Here is a 21,394-nt window from a genome sequence, read left to right as displayed (position 1 = left end):
AAATCAGATTGAAGCCCACCAGGAATGGGACTAGAAACCAGGAACTGAACTTTGGCAGAGGCACGCATGACCTCATTTGGGAATGGTGGGGATGAAACAGAATTTAGCAGCAATTGTTATTGCTGTTCTTTCAGCTCTGAATAAACTCAGTAATCCCTTGGCTTAAGTGCTCGATGGGGTAGTCTGCTTTTATACACAGAGATCTACAGTGTTAAGGTATTTTCAAAGTTTTAAATGATTGGAAGTTATCATTTGGCTCCCTCTTTACTTTAGTAATAAAACCATTCCAGATGGATTGGGGTTCAACTTCACTTAAAGACACCCTTGGCAAATCCATTTTTATGTGCCTTATTTCTGATATTTAAGTTATTTCTCTTTTCTATTCTACATGTAGTAGCCAGCCTTTAAAATGGTCCTCAATGATCCCTGCCTCCTGGTATTCACATCCTTGTGTTCCCCTCCCACGATGTACTAGGTTTGGTCTGCATGACCAACAGAATAAGGCAGAAAGGATGGTGCGTTACATCCAAGACTAGGTTTGAAATAACTATGGCTTCTACCTTGGGCACTCTCCCATTTGCTCAGTCTCTTGTCTTTCTCACTCTTACTCTGTCTGATCATGTTCTCTGTGAGACACCAGCTGCCATGTCATGAGGACACTCAGGCAGTCTACGGTGAAACATTTGCAGTAAGGAACTGAGACTGGCTAACAATCTTGTGAGTGAACCGGGAAGGGGGCATTTCAGCTTCAGTTAAGCCGTGAGGTTACTGCAACTTCTTAAGACATACTGAGCCAGACCACCTACGTAAGTCACTCCTGGGTTTTGACACAGCAATGGTGTGAAATAATGTTTATTGTTTTAAGCTGCTAAATGTTGGGGTTACTTGTCAGCCAGCAATAGATAACCAATACACCACAACTGTATTAAAATGTGAAATACTGGCTTTGTTAGGTTGAAGACGTGACCTCTCTTGCTGTTTCTGCAGGAGGCAGTGCAATGCTTGCCAGTGCTTTTTCAAGGTGCTTTGCAAAGCTCCTGCAGACAATAATTGACCTGATGATGTCTTGGTTCCCTGACAGAATTCCTTCTAATCGTGGAGGATGAACACATTCATCTAAGGTATTTACTTACTCACATTGGTTAACCTGACCTTGCAATGACCACAACTGCAGGATGGTTACGTAGCACAGTACGTTTTGTATCTGTTTCTACCAGCCCTCAGTTTTATAAATGTGGGGCAATACCAGTCGATGGTGGAGAAATACATCATGGCATTATAGTTAAGGACTAGTTGAAGCTGCTAAGTCACTGATAAATTTGCAATTATAGAGTGACATTATTAAAATATTTGATGTTTGAGTCTTGGGAAAGGACATGCATACTAAGATTTCCCCCCCATCTTTACCCTTTGTTATCCTTTCTAGATTTTTTATGATCTGCATTGTTTTGAAACAGGGCACAGTTAAAATTTTAAATATAATTCTTTAACTTATTATGGAAAATTTGAAACATAAACAAAATTAGAGAGTATATGAACCTCCATATAGCCATCACCCAGCTTTAACATGGCCAATTTTGTTTAATTTATTCTTCAGTCTTCTTGCTGCCTCCCTGGTTGCCACATACATTGGATTATTTGGATGCAAATAAAAAACATCATATTCTTCCATGAGATAAGGTATTAACAATCTCATTTCAAAGTGGGAAGCAGGAGCTTACCTGTTGTTCTCACCAACTGGTTCTAAGAAAAATGTGATTTAGCTGAAATATGTGTTTATTTTAGGCAAGTTGCGTAACTGATCATCAACCTATATTTTATGATTTTTTTATAAGGTAAAACATTCTTACGGCGATTTTTATGTCTTCCCACCCTGAATTTTCAGTTCCTGCAATGTTTTTCCTGACATTTTAAGATTTGTTGAGTAGCTGGAAGATCTGTAGGTTGGTTATAATAAACAAACTCCCTCAATGATGAAGCAGTCTTTAGAAAATCATGGTTAGAATTTGGGATGGTGCTTCCCGTGACTACAAACGTACTTGTAACTAAGGTACAAAAGGGCAGGTCAGTGGGTAGCCACTGAAGGCTGATTTTCCTGACCCCAAGTGCTTTATAAGTACCACCCAGGACTAGCATAGAAAGTGGCTCATTCAAGTATTTCACCTCTTTTGTAGAACCTCTGGCTGCTGTGGGGCCTAGGTCTCTTCCTGATTATTATTGCATCTGGTGACATGTTTTTCCAGCTGGTGCACTGCTTCCCTGTAGGAGATTCCTTGATGTTCATCCCTCTACCAGCCTCCTGCCTGCTCTCCTGGGGCTCATCCTATGACCCTACTCTACACAGGCAACTTCTTCAAACCTGAACTGTGATTAAACGGATTGGTTTTAAAGCTGTTTATGGATCATATGTTTATCATAAAAATAAAGTGTTAGAATGGACTATAATTAAGTTTTAGTAATGTGAATTTCAACTCTGTCCCCTCCACCCCCCACCACATATAAGCAAATCAGAACTCTGCTTTTAAACCAGTAACTTTGGCAGTATTTTAAGAAGCAAGAAATGAATGTGTTCACAGTCCCTGATATTTGAATGCCTTCAAAACAGAAATGAAAAATTACCTAACACTTTCACACATAACATTATTTTGCACACAAGCTTAAACAAGCTGGATCAAGGATATATTTTGGGGACTATATTTAGAGGGCCAGACAATATCCTTAAAGAGCATATTTCAAAAAGACAAGAAATCAACAGAATTAGATGGCCTCTTATGACTGTCCTCACATTCCTGTCTTGCAGTCTGGCTATCAGTGATTCTACACAGGGTTCTATTTTGGGGTGTGTTTCCCGCTTTGGCTTCTCCTAAGGGGGATCTCTTGGCATTAGCCTTAGTTGTCCTCCCATGACTCTGTCTATTGGTTTATGGACCAATTTTATTGTTCATTTTCCTGTCCATGAATACTTCCATTGCTCACCTCTCTAGCCCTGCATTACATTGACCCAAGTTGAAACACAGAAAAAAGAAAGAAAATAAGGGGGGGGGGTTAAAAAATAAGGAAAAAAGCAAGAAGAGCATGAAGAAGCTATCATCTATCTTTGCTTGAAAATATAGTCATTTAATATGTCAAAAATTTAAAAAGTAGGTTTCAAAAACAGATATTGCTCCTTTAAGTAGAAAATTTAGGGGTACAGTGGAAACACTGCATGGGTAGTTAATAGGTCATTTTAAACATCTGATTCAAAGTAGCTTTCAATTGGCCCCAGGTCATCTTGTTAACTATTTATCACTGATCTAAATGCAATGATAAACATAACTTTGTAAGCTTCAAATGGGAATGAGCCTGATTTAACAAAGTACAGGTAACTTAACCATGTTATGTCACAAAAGTGACACTAAATTTATCTACTCCATTTATATGAACTATATTTCTGCTAATACATGAATTGGATTTGGAAATTTGATTTTAAGGTGTAGGAATCACTTTCAAAATGTGATTGTATGAAATTAAAAATATGCATACTTCAGAAATAATGCACTAAAATACAATATTATGTCTTAAATATTTTTGACAACTTTGTTTAGTAGCATTGCACACTGCTTCTTCGAGGCAATAGCAGTAATTACTTTTAGCACCTAGTTATCTAATGCTTCCCTAGCAACTGTTTTAGCAGACATCTATAGAAATACATGTATTTCTCAAAATGTCTGGAAAATCTTGTAAGTCCTTGGAAACCTTTCAGGGGTTAGCAAGGTCAAAACTATCTTAATAAGACTAAGAAGCTGTCTGTATTTTTTACTCTCAATCTCTCATGAGTGTGAAGTGGAGTTTTACAGTGGTTACATTGCATGTGATATCTCAACAGATTGAATTCAGAAGTAGCTATGAAAATCCAGCTGTCTTCCATTAAGCAAGACAGACATTAAAGATATTTGCAAAACTAAAGAAATTCCATTCTTCTCTTTTTTATAGAAAATATAATTGTTTTTAATAAAAACATTTGTTAATATGTATTGATTGGTTTATCATTATTATTTTTAAATAAATTGATGAAGAAATATCTTACGTACTTTTTGAGTTTAATTTCTAATATAGTATAGATAGACAGGTAGGTAAGTAGACATAATCATAAAAGCACTTCAGAGGTTTCAATTTTAAAGATTATAAAGGAATCCTAGAGACCAAAAAGTTTACTTAAAAACTTAAAACTTAACACGTTTACTTAAAAGTTTACTGCTTTAGATTATTAATTGGTAATTATCAAATATTGATTTTATATGTTCCAAAGAAAAGAATTATTTTAAAGTGACTTCTGACTTTGATTTCCAAAATAATTGTACATTTATCATTTGGCAATAAATCTGAGAGGTAGGCTGTCAGAAATTACTCCTACCTAAAATCTCAAGTAATCGAGAATCAAAGAACTTAAGATTGCATAATAAGTTAGTAGTAGAGCTGTAAGAGAATACTCTCAAATATACCCCAATGATTTGGCTAATTAAATTTAAGGAGCAACTGCTCCTTACCCTATATAGTGATCACGACATCCTGAAATAGAATAGTATTGCGACAGAACATGGAACCACTTCTAGCCATTTTCACATTAAACATCTTTATTTCTTGAGGTAAATCAGTGTCCTTTACTGGAATGGAGAGCTAACCATACATAACTCCTTGCTTTCCTGTTATTCAAAAATATTGTTAACTTCTTTGTAGTTCTTTAGGTCTTCATCACTTGCTGGTACAGTTTCTTTTTACAACTGCCAACAGGTTCTCAGATACACTTGATAGGCTGACTTCCACTTAAGAATGTATTCCAAAATACTAGTCTTTCCAGGTCTGTCATGCTAATCCCCTGCTCAAGAACTTATATTAGCACCCACCAGATCAAGGTTTTATTTCTGCTAAGTTTTCAATGTTCTCATGATTTGGTCTCCTAATTACCCATTTAACCTTATTTTTCTTCCTACTAATATGAATTATCTTTTCCAAGAAGGCGGTTTTCCTTACATCAGATTTACTCCTCCTTCCATAATAACAGAATTTACTATATTCTTGCTCATTAACCTTTAATACACCTGGGAAGTAGTCATTACTATCCCAATTTACAGACAAGGAGCCAAGCCCAGAGACATTAATGTGACAAGCTCAAGCCAACATATCTGGTTACTGGTAGAGTCAATATGCAAACCCAAGTCTGTCTGGAAATGAAGCTAGTCTCTTAGTCGGATATATTGGTAAGTCAATTACATTTAAATGGGCTAAATGAATTTAGTACTTATTGCTCAGACTGCTTAAAAGAAAACATCTAAATGCTGTTTACAAGAAACACATCTAAAATAGATGGATACAGAAAGCGTAAAAGTTATAGGATAGGACCAGAGCTGGTGTGGCTAAACTTTAAGACAAAGTTTATGGACAAAGAGGGATATTTGGTAACTATAAAAGGTTCAATTTATCAAGAAAATATAATAATTTTGCGATATCCACTATATAGCTTTAAAGCACAGAATGAAAAAATTAGCAGAATGGGAAAAATAAATCAATCCATAATAAGAGTGGGAGAGTTTAACATATGACAAAATACCAGTTAGGATATAAAAAACTTGAACAAAACAACCATTACGTTAAATTTATATTTGGGAAACACTGTACCCCAAAACAATAGAGAATACTTATCCTTTTCAAATACAAATGGAAACTATTTGGAACTGAATAATAATGAAAATGCCATTATTAAAACTTGAATAAACTTAGAGAGAAATTTCTAGCCCTAAACACAGGTATCAGAAAGCAAACACACCAAAAAAAGGCTGAGTAATCAATGAGCTAAGCATTCAAGAAATTAGAAAAAAGTAGCAGATAGGGAATGAGAAAGAATATTAGCAGAAATTAATAAAAAAGAAAGCATACATATAATAGGATCAACAAAGTCAAAGGCTGATTCTTTATAAATACTGATGAGAATGTGGAAAAAAGGAAATCCTTATACACTATTGGTAGGAATGTAAATTGGTGCAGCCACAATGGAAAACAGTATGGAAGTTTCTCAAAGATTTAAAAATAGAATTGCCTTATGACCCAGCAGTTCCACTTCTGAGTATATATCCAAAGAAAATAAAATCTGAATTTTGAAGAGATATCTACACCTCCATGTTCACTGCAGCATTATTCACACGAGCCAAGATTTGAAAACAGCCAACCTAAATGTCTATCAATGGATAAATGAATAAAGAAAATGTGACACACACACACACACACACTGGAATATTATTCAGCCTAAAAAGGACATCCTGTTATTTGTGACTATATGAATGAACCTGGAGGACATTATACTAAGTGAAATAGGCCAGACACAGAAAGAGAAGTACTCACATATGTGGAATCTAAGTTAGTAAAATTTACAGAAACAGAGTAGAATGGTGCTTACTAAGGGCTGTGGGGAGGTGGAAGTGGGGAGATATTGGCAAAAGGTACAAAGTTTCAGCTATACAAGATGAATAAGTTCTGGAGATCTATGTACAACATGGTGACCATAGTAAGTTCTGTAGTGCATACTTGAAATTTGTTAAGGGGGTAGATCTTCATTGTTCTTACCACACACACACAAATACACAGGCACACAGAGAAAGAAAATGGTTACTATGTGAGGTGATGGATGTGTTAATTAGCATAATTATGGCAATCATTTCACAATTTATACATATATTAAAACATCAAATTGTATACTGTACCTTAAATACTAATTCCTATTAGTAAATTATACTTCAACAAAGCTGAAAGAAATCTTAAAAAAAAAAGTTGTTTCTTTAAAAAAGTAATAAAATTAATTAGTGTCTGGCAAACTGATTAAAAAGAGAGTGAGTGAAAGCAAAATAATCTGTGTTGTAAATAAAAAGTGGGACATACTACAAATCCTATAGATATTAAAATGATAAGATACTATAAAAAACTGTTAATAAATTAAAAATATAAATGAAGCAATATGTTAAAAAAAAGTAAAAAATTGAAACAAGTAGAAATAGAGAATGTGAATAGCATTAAACTATTTAATGTGTAAATAAAAACTTTTCCATAAAAAAACCTTGAGGTTCAGGCTGCTTCTTTGGTAAATTCTAACAAACATGTAAAGAAGAAATAATGATAAGTCTTACATAAAACCTTCCTGAGACAAGAAAACAAAGGAGTCCTCACTAGCTTGTTTCATGAGGCGAGTAAAACCTGACATGTTCCTATTAGAAAAGAAAAATAATAAATCAATCCTACTTATAAACATAGATACAAACTCTTAAACAAAAATTTAATACACTTCACTCAGTAATATATAAAAAGGCCAATATATACTGACCAGGTTGGGTTTATGACGGCATTGCAAAGTTGGCTGAACAGTGGGAAATCAATACATGTAATTTACCATACTAACAAAATAAAGGAGAAAAACATATAATCATCTCAACATATGCAGGGGAAAAAATATTGGATAAAACTAAAAATCCATTTATAATAAAAACTCTTAGTAAATTAGGATTTGAAGGGAGTTGCTTACTCTGCTATAAGGTTTATTTAAAAAAAAAAAAGCAACCCACTTCAAACAGTGGTGAAATGTTGAGAAATTTCCCTTTGAAATCAGGAACAAGATAAGAGTGCCATCATCACAACTTCTATTTAGCACTGTACTGGAGGTACTGATCAGCCGGGTAAGGCAAGAAAACAAAGTACTGTACAGGTCTGTAAATGAAGAAAAAGAAGTACAAGGGTTGTAGAGAAAGAAATCAGCTGTTATTATTCACAACTATAGAAGATCTAAAAGAATATGTGTACAATAGTTAAAACAGTGTTTTACTGGCATAAGGTTGATAAATAAACCAATGGAATAGAACAAAGAGCCCAGAAATAGACTATTGCTATATGGACACTTGATTTATAACAAAGGTGACAATGTAGGATAAGATCTTTTCAACAGGTAGTGCTGAGGTAACGAATAATCATATGAAGAAAAAAAGAAACCTGATCTACACCATAAGCAAAAGTCAAATCCAGGTGAACTGTAAGTATAAATGTGAAAGGAAAAACATAAGGCTTTGAGAAGGTATTACAGGAGATTTATCTTCATTACACATTCACAAATAAGGATATACAAATGGCCAACAAACATACAAAAACAGCACTTGATCTCATTAGTAATCAGAAAAATGCAAATTAAATCCACAATAAGATAATAGTATACAATAGCTAAAACTAACTAGATTGGCAATGATAAGTTAGAGTAATGGGACCACTCTCATATGCTACTGGGATAGTGGGTTTTGTACAATCCTTTTGGAAAACAGTCTGGCATTTCATTATTTATTAAACATATGCATACTCTATGACCTAGCAATTCCACTCTTAGGTGGGTACTCAACAAAAATTCTTCCTAGAGACATATGCAAGAATGTTCACAGCAACTTCATCCACAACATGGAAATAACTTGAATGTTCATTAATCATAGAATAGATAAACCCTGGTATATGCATTAAATGGAATACTATACACCAAAGAAAATGAATGTACAACAACTACATGCAACAATATGGATGAATCTCATAAACATAATGTTGAGTGAAAGAAATCAGACACAAAAGAACATACTTTATGATTCTATTTGTATAAATGCAAACAAACAAATAAGGAACACATGCCTAATTGTTAAAACCATAAAGAAAAACAAGAAAATACATATCATAAACCTCAGGACAGTGGTTACCTTTGCCAGGAAGGGAGGGTTAAATGATTGGGAGAGGGCATAAGGGAACTTGCAGGGTGCTGGCAGTGTTCTATTTCTCAACCTAGGCGGAAGTTACCTGGGTGTTTGATCTGTGATAATTTATGATCTGGTACACTTTACTTTGTTTGATTTTATAATAAAAAATGTGTGAAAATGCAAGAATTCCTTTATTCATGGATCACTCAGCAGCTCTGAAGATGAATAACAAAAATCACTGCAGTAAAAAAATTTAGTGCATATTTTAGGAGTTAATCTATCCTATTTAGACTTTTTTGTGCTTTATATTAGAAGAGAGAAGTGTCATGTGATACTTGTCTTTCTCTGACTGGCTCATTTTGCTTAGCATAATATTCTCCAGGTCCCTCTATGCTGTCTCAAAGAGTAAGAGACCCTTCAATTTTACAACTGCATAGTATTCCATGGTGTTAATATACCACAGCTTTTTTATCCACTCATCTACTGATGGGCACTTGGACTGTGTGTTGAAGGCCTGGGGGGGAGGAGGGAGCAATGGGGAAAATAAAGGGAACATTTGTAATACTTGCAACAAAGATAAATTAAACAAACAAACAAAAACAAAAAACAAAAGAAGGGTCATAAATGCAAATAAAGGTTACTCCATTTACAATCCCACATGTCAGTGGTTCATCTCTTATTTCTGTACATGTGGTCAGCTCTCCATTGGGATCCAGATTATCAAGGGTCAAGTGTTTCCAGGACTCAGAAGACACAGATTTGTTGAGGCCTTCCTGAATGTGACAGTCACAGAGGTTTTGCTTTTTGTGGGAATCATCAGCATCGCAAAAGACCATGCTTCAAGTAAACATTTGTTCCTCCTAAGTAGCATGAAATAAATTCAGGGCACTCTGCTTCGGCTTTGCTCTTGTAAGAAGAAGGGGTAAGAAACCCTTCACCAAGGTCAGCTTTATTACACTTATTCCACCCAACAGTATAACAGTTTTTCCCCATGTATATATCTTAATTCCTAATTAGCCTGATTATACCACATAGGTGACACATTGGCTTAAATACTTTTGCATCTCATAGCACAAAGTAATGAATTAGGTACACAAAATAGGCTTAAACAAATGCTTTTACTGCCTATATGGTTTTCATTACTCTGCACATATTTGAAACATAAATCAGTAGTATTTCCACTGGTCCGTAATTTTGGTTTACATCAAGCTTTTCATTGCCCAGGAGAAAAGGATTCTTGTTATTCTGTTGATATCTGCAAAATTTATAAATTTGCCTCTTGAGAGTTGGCAAGAAGCTTGTCCATACCTCATTTGGACAAGACTAAAGAAGTCAGTTAACTATATTTACATTTAAAGCACGTCAATGGTATTAGATTGAGCTCTCTGGGAGTCAAGCAAAAATGAACAGATCCATCTCATTCCCAAAAGATTCTATATTGCTTATATAGCATTTTAGCAAGAATGGTACTAATTTTATATAATTACAAGCAAAGATGCTAGTGCTTTAATGCTGTTCCAGTAACATATGGAAAGGATATGAGAACCTTGATTCCTATAGTTGCCGAACTCTTGAACTTGAGGAACCTTTCTCCTTAGAGTCCTCAACAATTTACTCCTCCTGCTGTCCCTTTTCTTCACTCCTAGTCATTTGAAATAGCCATGGGTTCCTCTAGGAAGAGTACAGTGAAGCAGTAGCTAAACAGGAGTTGGACTCATTGGTTCTAGAGCTGGACTAGACATTTAATGCTGAACTATCTCTTAAGATCTGAAGATTTGGCATAGAAATCATCACAAGAGCCAGTGTTAGAAAGAAGGTGGTTATTCTGAAAGGTGACTTCACTGGGCTTGTAATCCTCAGGGCAGCCCTTTCTCTTACCATTCCTAAGACATTGTGCACATTATGCAGAAAGGAACTTTACTTCTGATGGTCAGGTCTGAAATCTAATCCACTGCTGAAAACGGTTATGGGGACCTGTCCTATGAGATCCTCCTAATTTCACCAAGTGCCATTCTCCAGAAATGAAGTCAATCTGTAGATAAGCAAGAAGTTTTAGGAAACAATGTTGGGCAATTTTATCTGTAGCAATAAAAAACTGCCTGGCAGGAATGGAAAGAGAACATAGACTAACTCAGCTTTAGCATTTACTAGCTGCATGACCGACGTTGGACAAGTGTCTCTGAGCTTATTTTTTCATCTGTGAAATGGGGATTACCTACTTCAGATCTAGCCTCATGCACAGTGGGAGGCGCGAAGTAGGCGAGGAGATGACAGCTATAGTGGCTACGGGCAACGAGTCAGTTTTGAGTTACTTTAGTGCTGCGGCAGAGAGTGAAGGCAGAGGTGGGGCAGTAGGAGCTTATTCGGATGAGGCTGGTTCTGTCAGGTCTCCAAGCACCGCCCACGCCTCCTGCTCCAAGGCTTCTGGCCCCGAAAGCTAATTCCAGAGGCCCAGGCCACACCACCTAGGGCACTAGGGCAACTCGGGGGCATCTGTGGTTGGGGTCCTGGTCCAGCCCAGTCCGAGCTGGGCCAGTCCCGGGGCGGTGCAAACTCACCTGCTTGGCAGGTGCGCACAGTCCGTGGCGGGCCCGCGGAGGCGGGAGGCCGGGTGGGCGGGAGCTGAGAATGTAAAGCTCCAGGCGCATGGCACCCGCAGCCCCGTCGCCGCGGTGGCTGCCGGGATGCGCCGCAGCGAATGGTCGCGCCGGGCGCCGTTCTGAGTGACCTTTCACCCGCGCCCAGCGGTCCCGGACGGCGGCAGTAGGCGGAAGCCATGGCGGAGGCGGCGGCTGCGGCCGGCGGGACGGGCGCCAGCGCGGGCTCGGGCTCTGCGGCGGACCGGGACCCGGACCGGGACCGCGCGGGGCGGAGGCTGCGGGTTCTCTCGGGCCATCTGCTGGGCCAGCCCCGGGAGGCTCTGAGTACCAATGAGTGCAGAGCGCGGAGAGCCGCGTCGGCTGCCACGGCGGCGCCCACTGCCACTCCCGCCGCGCAGGAGTCGGGCACCATCCCCAAGAAGCGGTGAGTCGCGGCTCGCGGGAGCAGGCTGGCAGCGAGGGAGCAGGCCGCGCCCTGCTGGAGGGCACGGGCCAGGTTGGAAGGGGGGTGCCACGGGCAGGCGAAAGGTGTCCGGGTCCGTGACCCATCTCGCTCAGGAGATAGCCGACGGGACCCGGGACTCCTGTCGGGATGGGGGCGGGATGGGATCGTGGGTTTGGGTCCCTATTGGAGAGTAACAGACCCGAACAAGTCTTACTGAGGAAGCCTTTAAGAGGCCCCCTTCTCTTAGCTTCTTAATGCCAGCAATTCATTCTCTATCTTGAATTAATACTTTGGGGCCAAGATCTTGGAATGCATAGAAGGGGTTCTTTTTTGGTCCTTTGAGGAGATAAAGCTTGTACTCGATGATGGATCTCTTCTAACTAGCGCAAGGGAGAAGTGGTGGTTCTTGAAAGAAGGCACTGACTGGTTTCTGTGGGGTAGGTTTCCTCCTGCTTAGGGACAGGGTCTTCGACTTTGAGGGAAGAAACCGAGGGGTGGGTCAGAAGCAATAAACTTCGGGTACTAGTTAGTGATTTTAGGGCGTGGTGGTAGCTACTGAACTCTGAAGCTGAAAGATCTTGATTTCTGACTTTTTGGAGAAATCTTAAATCTCTGATGAAAGCTGGAAGGAGAAGCTATTTTCTGAGCTGTGGCTTTGTCAGCCTGGGATAAACTTTGAGAGTGAAAAAAAATGTTGCTAATGTTTAATGTGTACTTTCATTTCAGTGTGCCAGGGATTGTGCTAAACCTATTATTTCTTTTACTCCTCTCCAAACAATGAGGTAGGTGCAGTTTTCTCCCATTTTACAGATGAAGAAATTAAAAAGATTTACAATGCTGCTGCAGGCTTGGCAGGTATACTACTGTGTGGCAGGGTTAGAATTTGGAAGCACATCAAGTTAACTTTAGGGTCAAGTTCTTAAGCTGTACTGCTTCTGGTGAATTCATTAATTCAACACTTATTGAGTCCTTCCTCTACTACATACTCATTGTACTAGGAATATAGAGATTTGAGGAACTAATAGTCTTGTAAGATAAAGTTATATAATACAGTGTGATAAGAAACTAGCTAATAACCATAGCAAATGGTCACTTAACCCAGTTTTGGGTATGTATTTGTTAGGGCAAAGGCTTTCCGGAATAAGGACTGTGTGAGTAAATCTTGAAGTTTGTGTTGGAATCAGCGTGCCAAAGGAGAAAAGTGTTCTTGGCAGAAAAAGTGAGACAGGTTAGGGAACTGCTGGGAGTTAAGTGTGACAGAAAAGGGTGAGAATGACAGGATGAGGGCTGGAGAGACTGGGTCTTGTTTGCACCATATTATGTGAGGTAAAACATTACCTTTACTTTTTGGAAAGGTTACGTTGCGGACTGAATTGAAGAAAGTTAAGCATGTGGAAACATAGACCTGAGTTTGAATTTCTACTACATTGACAGCTGCATGACTTAGGCAAGTCACAGCCTCTCAGAGCTTCTGTTCCCCCATCTGTGAAAATGAGGACCATAACCTCTGCTTGGTAGTGTTGCTGTGAGAATTGAAAAATACAGGGTTATGTGATCAAGTGCTTAGTGCAATGCTGGTTACATAACTCCTCAACAAATGGTAGATGCAATTTTCATTGAGTCCAAAGACAGGGAGACCAATTAGAAGACTGTTATCCTAATGAGAAATGCTACATACAGTTGGGAATAGGCAGCCTCATTGAAACAAATAATAGGAGGTAAATTTTCCATGACTTAGTTACTGAATGGCGGGGGACAGAGGAATCAAGGATCATATCTTGGCCTCTGGCTTCACTTGATATTAGATTAGCCGTCAGTGGGTTTAAAACTTAAGTTTTTTTAAACAGTTTCATGTACATTTATGTCTTTTCATTTGTATGCAACTGTGTGTGATTGTACACTTATGCAGGTTCACACTCTTAGAACTAAGTAGGTAGGTCAGGTGTATTTCTTATGGTTGGATTTAGAGGTCTCAGTCTACAGTACTTGGAGAAGAATAGTAAGTCTTGTAAGGCACATTGGGATAATGAATGAGGCTTCCATGGCTGAAAGTGATTGGTCTGGGGTCCCCTGTGTGGCTGCTCCATGGTCTGAAGTCACAGCTATAACCAATTGATGGCATAGATTACAAAGGGTAGAAAGCTCTGTCTGGCCTTTGGTTTAGGGCTAGGTGTGGTTAGTTGTAAAATCTAGTCCTATACAACTGTTTTGAAGTTTGCATCAAAATCTGAGGGAACACAAAATCTTATATTAGATGGAACATCAAAAGTTTCCTCAAGGAGTGATCTACTTAATGTATTGTTCATGTGCAACCCAGGTCTTCCATTTAAGGAAGGCAAATGATGGAGCCAGCATGTATATCTAATAAAGTGTGAGTGTGACTGTATGTCAGTTGTTTTGGAATTGTTTGGTGATGTGGGTTCTTTGTATAATTCCTCTTTTATTACCTTGGATAATGTTATTGGCTGTAACTCTTTTATGGCTGATTGTCGTCATGGAATTGGAGGAGTGACTTCTTGAAACTCCATGTTTTCATTCCTCTTAACAGAATAGTCATGCATATATTAATTAACTCAACGTTTATAGAGTAGTTGTTTTATGACAAGTATTGCCCTAGGCAGTGGAGGTAAAGAGATAAATAATAGGCCTTAGCCTCAAAGAATTCACAGTCTAGCAAGGGAGATACACATTCCAGTACAGGTCGAGTAAAGCCACTGTAGATACAGGTATGTATGTAGCACAAAGGAAAGAAAGTGATATACTCTATGTAGGGGGTCTGGGGAAGCTTTCTGGAGATGGTTTTAAAATGTGGGTGATAAGTGTGGCAAGTTGATTGAATGGTGAGGAGAGTTTGTATTCAGGTAAAGGAAATAAATGGCACATAGCAAAGCAAAAGCGCATGAAAGTGCACGTTGTATTTAGGTAACTAAGCAGTTCAGTATAGATAAAGGTGGGAGTAAAGTAAAACAGGTGGCCTCTGGCACGTCATGGAGGTTTCTGGCCTGTAGGTAATCATTCATTCATTCACTTATTCATTCACTCAGTCATGCATGCATGTTCACTGCAGCATATAGCAGTGAACAAAAACTCTGCCGTGGCCTTATATTCTAGTTGGAGTGGAGGTAGTGAACAAACAAATAATATAGTACTGTATGTCAGATGGTGTTAAATGTGATAAGGAAAAATGAAATAACTGAAGGGACTAGGTGATGGAGAACTCTTGAAGGATTTGAGCTGGGAAGGAATGTGATCAAATTGGGTTTGAGTTTGAGAGAAATCACTCCAGCTGAGTGTTAAGAATGGATTGGAGGAGCATGAGGATGAATGCAGGGAGATCACTCAGTGTGGGCTGCGGTAGCAGAACAGGTGAGAAATAATGAAGGACTGAACCAGATGGTGGCAATAAGAACAGAGAGAAAAGGATGGATTTTGGTTTTGAAAGGTAGTGCTTTAAGTGATGCTTAAAATTATGTCACTAAATGCCATAGGGTTTGGAGTTGGTGAAAATAGAAAAGGGATAACAGAGTTCCGAGGAGCATGAACGCTTAAGAGGGCTGACTGGCGAAAACCCGTTGCACTTTTCACATGGTTTCCTATGAGTTGATTCTAATTACTCTCCAGGAGCACGTATTTTCATTATTTGAAGTTGGTGAGCAGAGTTTTGAGAATGATGGTTTACTTTTGGACCCTCTGTTTTTCTTTAAGTGCATGTTATTCTGTAAACAGTTTCTTTTTTATCTTGCTAGTGAATGCAGTTTTAGATTCTTAAAAATCATAGTAAATGTCAGTTTAAGTATGTGATACCTTTATGCCTCAGTTTTGGATTTTTTTAGTTTTTTCTTTTTTTAAAGCTATTGTTATATTATAAAAAAGAGAAGAAAAAAATCCCTTGTTGACATCCTTTGAATTTGTATGCACAGTGACCTAAAAGCCTTTGCAGTGTTCAAATGTTATTTCTAAACTTACAGGATTATTTCTGAATTTACAGGATTTCAGCTTAAAGTTACGTCTGAAGTTACTACTCAGTTATACATTTTAAATTTGTTACAAGTCAGTCATTTTGTAAGTATATAAAAGATCAATTTTTGTTTAGCTTTCTAAAAAATTAACATCTGCCTTTTGATTTTTTTTCTCTTAAGCATTTTTATATTTCTTTCTGGATCTTTCTGTAGTTGAAATATGCTTCCTCATTAAGGAAGGCTGTTACCATCCTAGGTAACTGCACTTACTTTTGGCAAGGGATTTTTGCCTCTTGAGTGAGTGGGATTTGGAGCTCTTGGAATCATCCTATCATTTGGTGACTTCACACCAAGTGGGGAATGTTCATCCCAGGCCCTTGTAAACAAATAATATGAATTATTTAATTTGCTATGTTCAGTTTGTAACTTTCACTCAGATTGATTGTGGTTGGATTTTGCCTTTCTTCTAAAGATGTTTGAATTTTACAGGAATCCAGCATCAGAGATATTAAAATGATACCCGCTTGAATTCTGTTCTTCTGTCAACTCAAATTTCCTAAATCAGAAGTGTCCACTAGAGCTTTCTGTGATGATGGAAATATTCTTTAATCTGTGCTGTCCAATATGGTGGTCACTAAACACATGTGGCCATTAGGTACTTCAAATACAGCTAGTGTGACAGAGGAGCTGAATTTTAAATTTAACTCCATTTTAACTAATTAAAATTTAAATAGGCATATGTGGCTAGTGATACCATGTTGTACAGCGCAGGTGTAGATTAAAACCTAACTCATTATCCTTTTCTGGGCTTTCTTCCTTCTCTTAGTATTAGTACCAATCCTATGGTCACATCCTTCAACTCTTACTCCTGAACTACTTTTCATTCTTTTCTATTAATATTAAACTGTCTTTTGAATTAAGTTATTCAAATTAATAATTAATTCTTAGTCACCCTGCTGCTCATGTTTATCTCATCTGATCTTAACTATCTGTTTTACAGATCAGTAACTGAAGCTCATAGACACTTGCCAGCAAATAGTCACTTGCTGGCTAGTAAGTGGTAGAGCTTAGATTGGAGTCCAGATCTTTTATCTCAAGTCTAGAGCTTTTTCCTTGATACTGTACTGATATCACCAAGGTCTGTTCATTTTTCTTCACAATCTTTCTCACATCCATTTTGCGCATGCAATAAGAATTTATCAATTACTTGTGTTCTAGGTGTTTTGGCTGCATCAATGAACAAAATGGGCAAAGATCTCTGCACTCATGGAGCTTATATTCTAATTGGCGAAAAAATTAACCAAACATAATAAATAAGTAAATTATTTAAGTTTATTAAAAGGTGCTAAGTGCTGTGGGAAAAAGAAAAAGTGGAGCAGAGTAAGGAGGTTGAGTTCAAATTTCAAATAGGAAGTCACTGGAGAACATGACATTTGAGCAGATATTTGAAGGAGAGAGTTTAGTTATGCAGATATCTAGTTGAATGAGTGATCAGAGCAGAGGAATAGTGTGTGCAAATATCCTAAGGTGGTGTATTAGGAGAGTAACAAGGAAACAAGTGTAGCTGGAGTCAGTTCATAACCCCCCACCCCCAACCACTGTTTAAAGTCTGTACCTCTTAAACTTCAGTTTCTAATTTACCTGTCTCTTCTGTTTTAGGTTTCATTTTTCACTCACTATCTTGTATATAACTTTCCATGTCAAGAAATATTAATGTGCAATGTCATCTTCAGTGACTCAGCAAGTATTATATGTAGGTACTACAAATTTAATCAGTACTGTATTATATTTAATTGTTTTCAATTTTTTCCTGTTATAAAGAATGTTATGATAAGCTTTTTATAATTAAATCCTTAAAAATTTCCTTAAGGCACATTTTTAAACCAAGTTTTAATGAGTCAAAGAGCATTGGAATACATCCTTCATTTATCTCATTGGGCAGAGGCAGAAATAAAGGACAACTGCTTGTTTGGACTTAATTCTGACCAAGAACAAAGAATTGGAAATTATTGGAATCCTAGGTAAAAGATTGAGCAGGTTTATATCTTATAATTTAAGAAAGCAGTTTTCTAGAATTCAGATTAAAAAGGAAATTAGATGCTTTGGCCTGAGTTGCTAAAGGGAAACCAAAACATGACCACAGGGCATCTAGGAAACAGTGCTTAACCTTGCCTGGGCCTTTGAGGATGAGGAGAGCTGAGGCAACTGGTTTAGATGTGCCAGTTTAAACCACTTATTGTTATCAGTTAATAATGTACACTCCACACTTACTTTGATGGCTTATACTTCCTGTTTGGGCAAATCCCTCTATATGAGGCGGTGTACTTTAAGGATTATAATGTCAGCAGTTTTCTTTTCCCTCAACATACTATTTTGAAAACATTCAAACATATTGCAAAGTTGAATATTATAATAAACACTATATACCAACCATCTAAATTCTACCATTAACATTTTGTTATGCTTGCTTATTACATAACTATCTATTAATCTGTCCTCTTCTCTATCCAATATTAGTTCATTTCATTTTTGATGAATTTTAAAGAAAATCAATAGCTTCATTTTTGAAGTAAAATCTCCTATATTAGCTTTCACCACTATTGGGAGAACTTTAGGTTAATATCTCTAACTCTAATCTCCACTTTCACATTTTTAACTATTAGACATTTCTGTCTCAATGTCTTGGTGTTTTCACATAGTAATACCTTCTCTTTGAAATAAAATCTATAAATTATATATTTTTGAAGTAAAAGGTTCTTTCATTCTCTTATATTGGGCTTGATTTCCAAATAGTATTTTGTCTGCTTTGCCTTCACAGAGTATTTGTACCTTCACAACATAACAATTAGACTGCTAGTCTGATTTTGGTTTTATTTCCAAATTTTTACCTGCTCTCTGCCACTATTTTCAGAAAGTACATTTTAGTTTGCTGTACTTGCCTTCAGATTTCATATAAGTGGTAACCATTTTAAAAAGGACTTCTTGTTTTTTAGTATGTGCATTGATTGAGACATTTAGTTACAAATATTAATTAATTTGAGCTAGGTTAAAGCAGAATAGGGGAATTTATTATATGAGTAGAGGGTCACCAGAGAACCTAAGGAGTGGAGCCTGGCCTCCATATGGAATTAGAACTAAGAATGAGAAAGCTATCAGATTTCTTATTAGCATTACTTCTTGCTAGGATCTGCTGCATGTTTCCCTAAGCAGATTAGCCTTTTCTGCTCTTCTGTCCAAATGGTAAAATATAGCCACCCCTCTTCTCCAGGATATTCACCCAGTAGCAGAGAATTATTGATCTCTCGTGTTCCCATACCTGGGTCACATGTCTACATTTCTCTAATCAGCTATTGCCTGGAAAGAAATGGTGGTGCTCTTAGTATAAAAATTGTCCAGGCAGCTAAATGAGCTGAACTAGCTCTGGCCATCATGCATTGAAAGATGTCACAGCCAGATCATCTGCTCATATTTTTTGATGATTCCTCCCTCAGAATCTTGCTCCATGAGTTATCCTGTTTATTTTCCTATTGAGTCATCAGTCTTTTTTCCCCTTTATTGACTTTTCCTGCTTCTTAAAAGCATGTGCATATAAGTTTTTGAAATTGTTTTCTGCCTATATCAATCATTCCTGGAAATGGCCCTCTTAAAAGCCATTAATAACCTAATTATAAAATTCGTAGTCATCCTCTTAACCAATTTCCAGTACCTGGTAGGTATTCTTATCTCTTTCCCATGCTATTGCACTATCCTGGTTTTCTTCCTTCCCTTACTACTTTTCTGGGTCATGCCTTTGCTGACTTTTCTTCCTTCCGCTTCCTAAATTTACAAATCCTTAAGATTAATTTTCAGTTCTTTTATATTTTCTCCCTTAATAAACTCAGCTATTTGGACTGTATTAGCTTTTACCACTGTTGGAATTTTTAAGTTACTATTTCTAACTCAACCTCCATTTTTGCATTTTTAATTGTTGGGCATTTCTGTCTGAATGTCTTGCTGGTTTCTCCAGCCTGGATGCATGTATAATGCCATTATTTCAGTCTTCAATTCGAGAATTCCACTATTTCCATTTACTTCCACCATTGCTTGGATAGTCAAGCCCAGCGTCTCAGTTATACACCCTGCTGAGCTCCATTCCCTCTTCCTTATCCAGTCTGTTGACAAGTCAGAGAGATTCTCCCTGTTAGTTACGATTCTCAAGACACTTTTGTGTGTTTTTTTTCTTCACAGTGACACCAACCTAGATGAAATCTTAATTGTATCATGTCTAGTCTTGTCTCCTTTTATTTTCTCTCTTCAGATGCCTCTCCATTGCATTACCAGACCAATTTGTTCAGAAAAAGTGTGAGTACGTGCTGTTTGCTGATGCTGTGCTACATTTTAACATTGCAAAATTGATTGGCAGTCTGATAGAGATATATAGACATATAGAAGATATGATATTGTAAATGCTATAATCAATGTATACAGAAGGAGCCATAAGTTTTTTGAGGAAGATAGGAAAGGCTTTATAAGAAAAGTGATTTTTAGACTGGTTCTTGATGGATAAATAGGAGTTCTAATTTAGAGAGAGAAGCACATTTCAGACAGGACTTATAGCAAGTATAAAGACAGGAGGACATAAAAGGGCCTGGTATATATAAGGAGTTGTGATAACTTTTATTGTGGCTGCAAGAATAGCTGTTAAGGAAAGTGAAAATATATTTTGGAGCCAAATTACAAAGGACATTGTATGCTGTGCTAAAGGATTGGGATTTTATCTACATTGGAGGGCAGCAAAATTTCAGTGCAGTTACTCTTAGATTTTTACTTTTGGTGAGAGCATGGAACATGAAAACTACTGTTATGATCCTATTTTTCCCTATTGGCTACTATAGTAGTAAAGTTCAGTACCTTTTATTATTTGAGGCTCTCTGCTTTTCTCCACAAATTTCTTGCATATGCTCTATGCGCTAGCCAGTTTGGGCTGTTTACTAGCATTGGAAAAAATCCTTTTGCTCTTTTGTTTATGCTTGATTATTGAATTTCTACCATCTTTGAAAAAACAATTTGAAATTTAATTGCCACCACTGTGAAGCATTCTCCTCACAACTAGAGATGAACACTATGTTTTTTGTTTTTTTAGAATACTTTGGACTTGTGTGGCAATCAGTGAGTATGTTGAAATCATTGCTTGGTAAGAGGAGGGAAGATTCCCAAGCTCATTTTATGAGGCCAGCATTATTCTAATTCCAAAACCAGATAAACACACTATAAAGAAAGAAAATTATAAGCCAAAAAGAAATGCAAAGCCCTAGCCAGTGTTGCTCAGTGGTTAGAGCGTTGGCCTATGCACTGAATGGTCTCGAGTTCGATTCCCAGTCTAGGGCATGTACCTGGGTTGCAGGTTCGATCCCTGGCCCAGGTCGGGGCATGTGCAGGAGGCAACCAATCAGTGTGTCTCTTTCACACTGATGTTTCTCCCTCTCTCTCCCCTGCCTTCTCCCTTCCACTCTCTCTAAATAAAAAATGGAAAAAATATCCTCGGGTGAGGATTAGCAAAAATTCTCAACAAAATATTGGTAAACAGAATCTAGCAATACATGAAAAAGATCACACACCATTATCAAGTGGGTTGCAAGGTTGGTACAGTATTTGCGAGTCAATTAA

At 37.5% G+C, this 21,394-nt stretch overlaps 1 protein-coding gene across 1 annotated transcript in view; it reads left to right on the top strand.

Moving 5' to 3' along the window:
* The first annotated feature begins 11,505 nt into the window (after positions 1 to 11,505).
* AGPS (alkylglycerone phosphate synthase) overlaps positions 11,506 to 21,394 on the top strand; it is a 117,950-nt gene continuing 108,061 nt past the window's right edge. Inside the window, exon 1 of the mRNA XM_016225126.2 lies at positions 11,506 to 11,768. Within this exon, the coding sequence (XP_016080612.2) occupies positions 11,521 to 11,768 (248 nt within the window). The 5' untranslated portion in view covers positions 11,506 to 11,520. The remainder of the gene's footprint in view (positions 11,769 to 21,394) is intronic.

This window comes from Miniopterus natalensis, chromosome 8 (genome assembly GCF_054644295.1).
Source record: "Miniopterus natalensis isolate mMinNat1 chromosome 8, mMinNat1.hap1, whole genome shotgun sequence".
NCBI lineage: Eukaryota > Metazoa > Chordata > Mammalia > Chiroptera > Miniopteridae > Miniopterus > Miniopterus natalensis.
The sequence above is the reverse complement of the archived record's forward strand: the minus strand, read 5'-3'. Positions and strand labels throughout refer to the sequence as shown.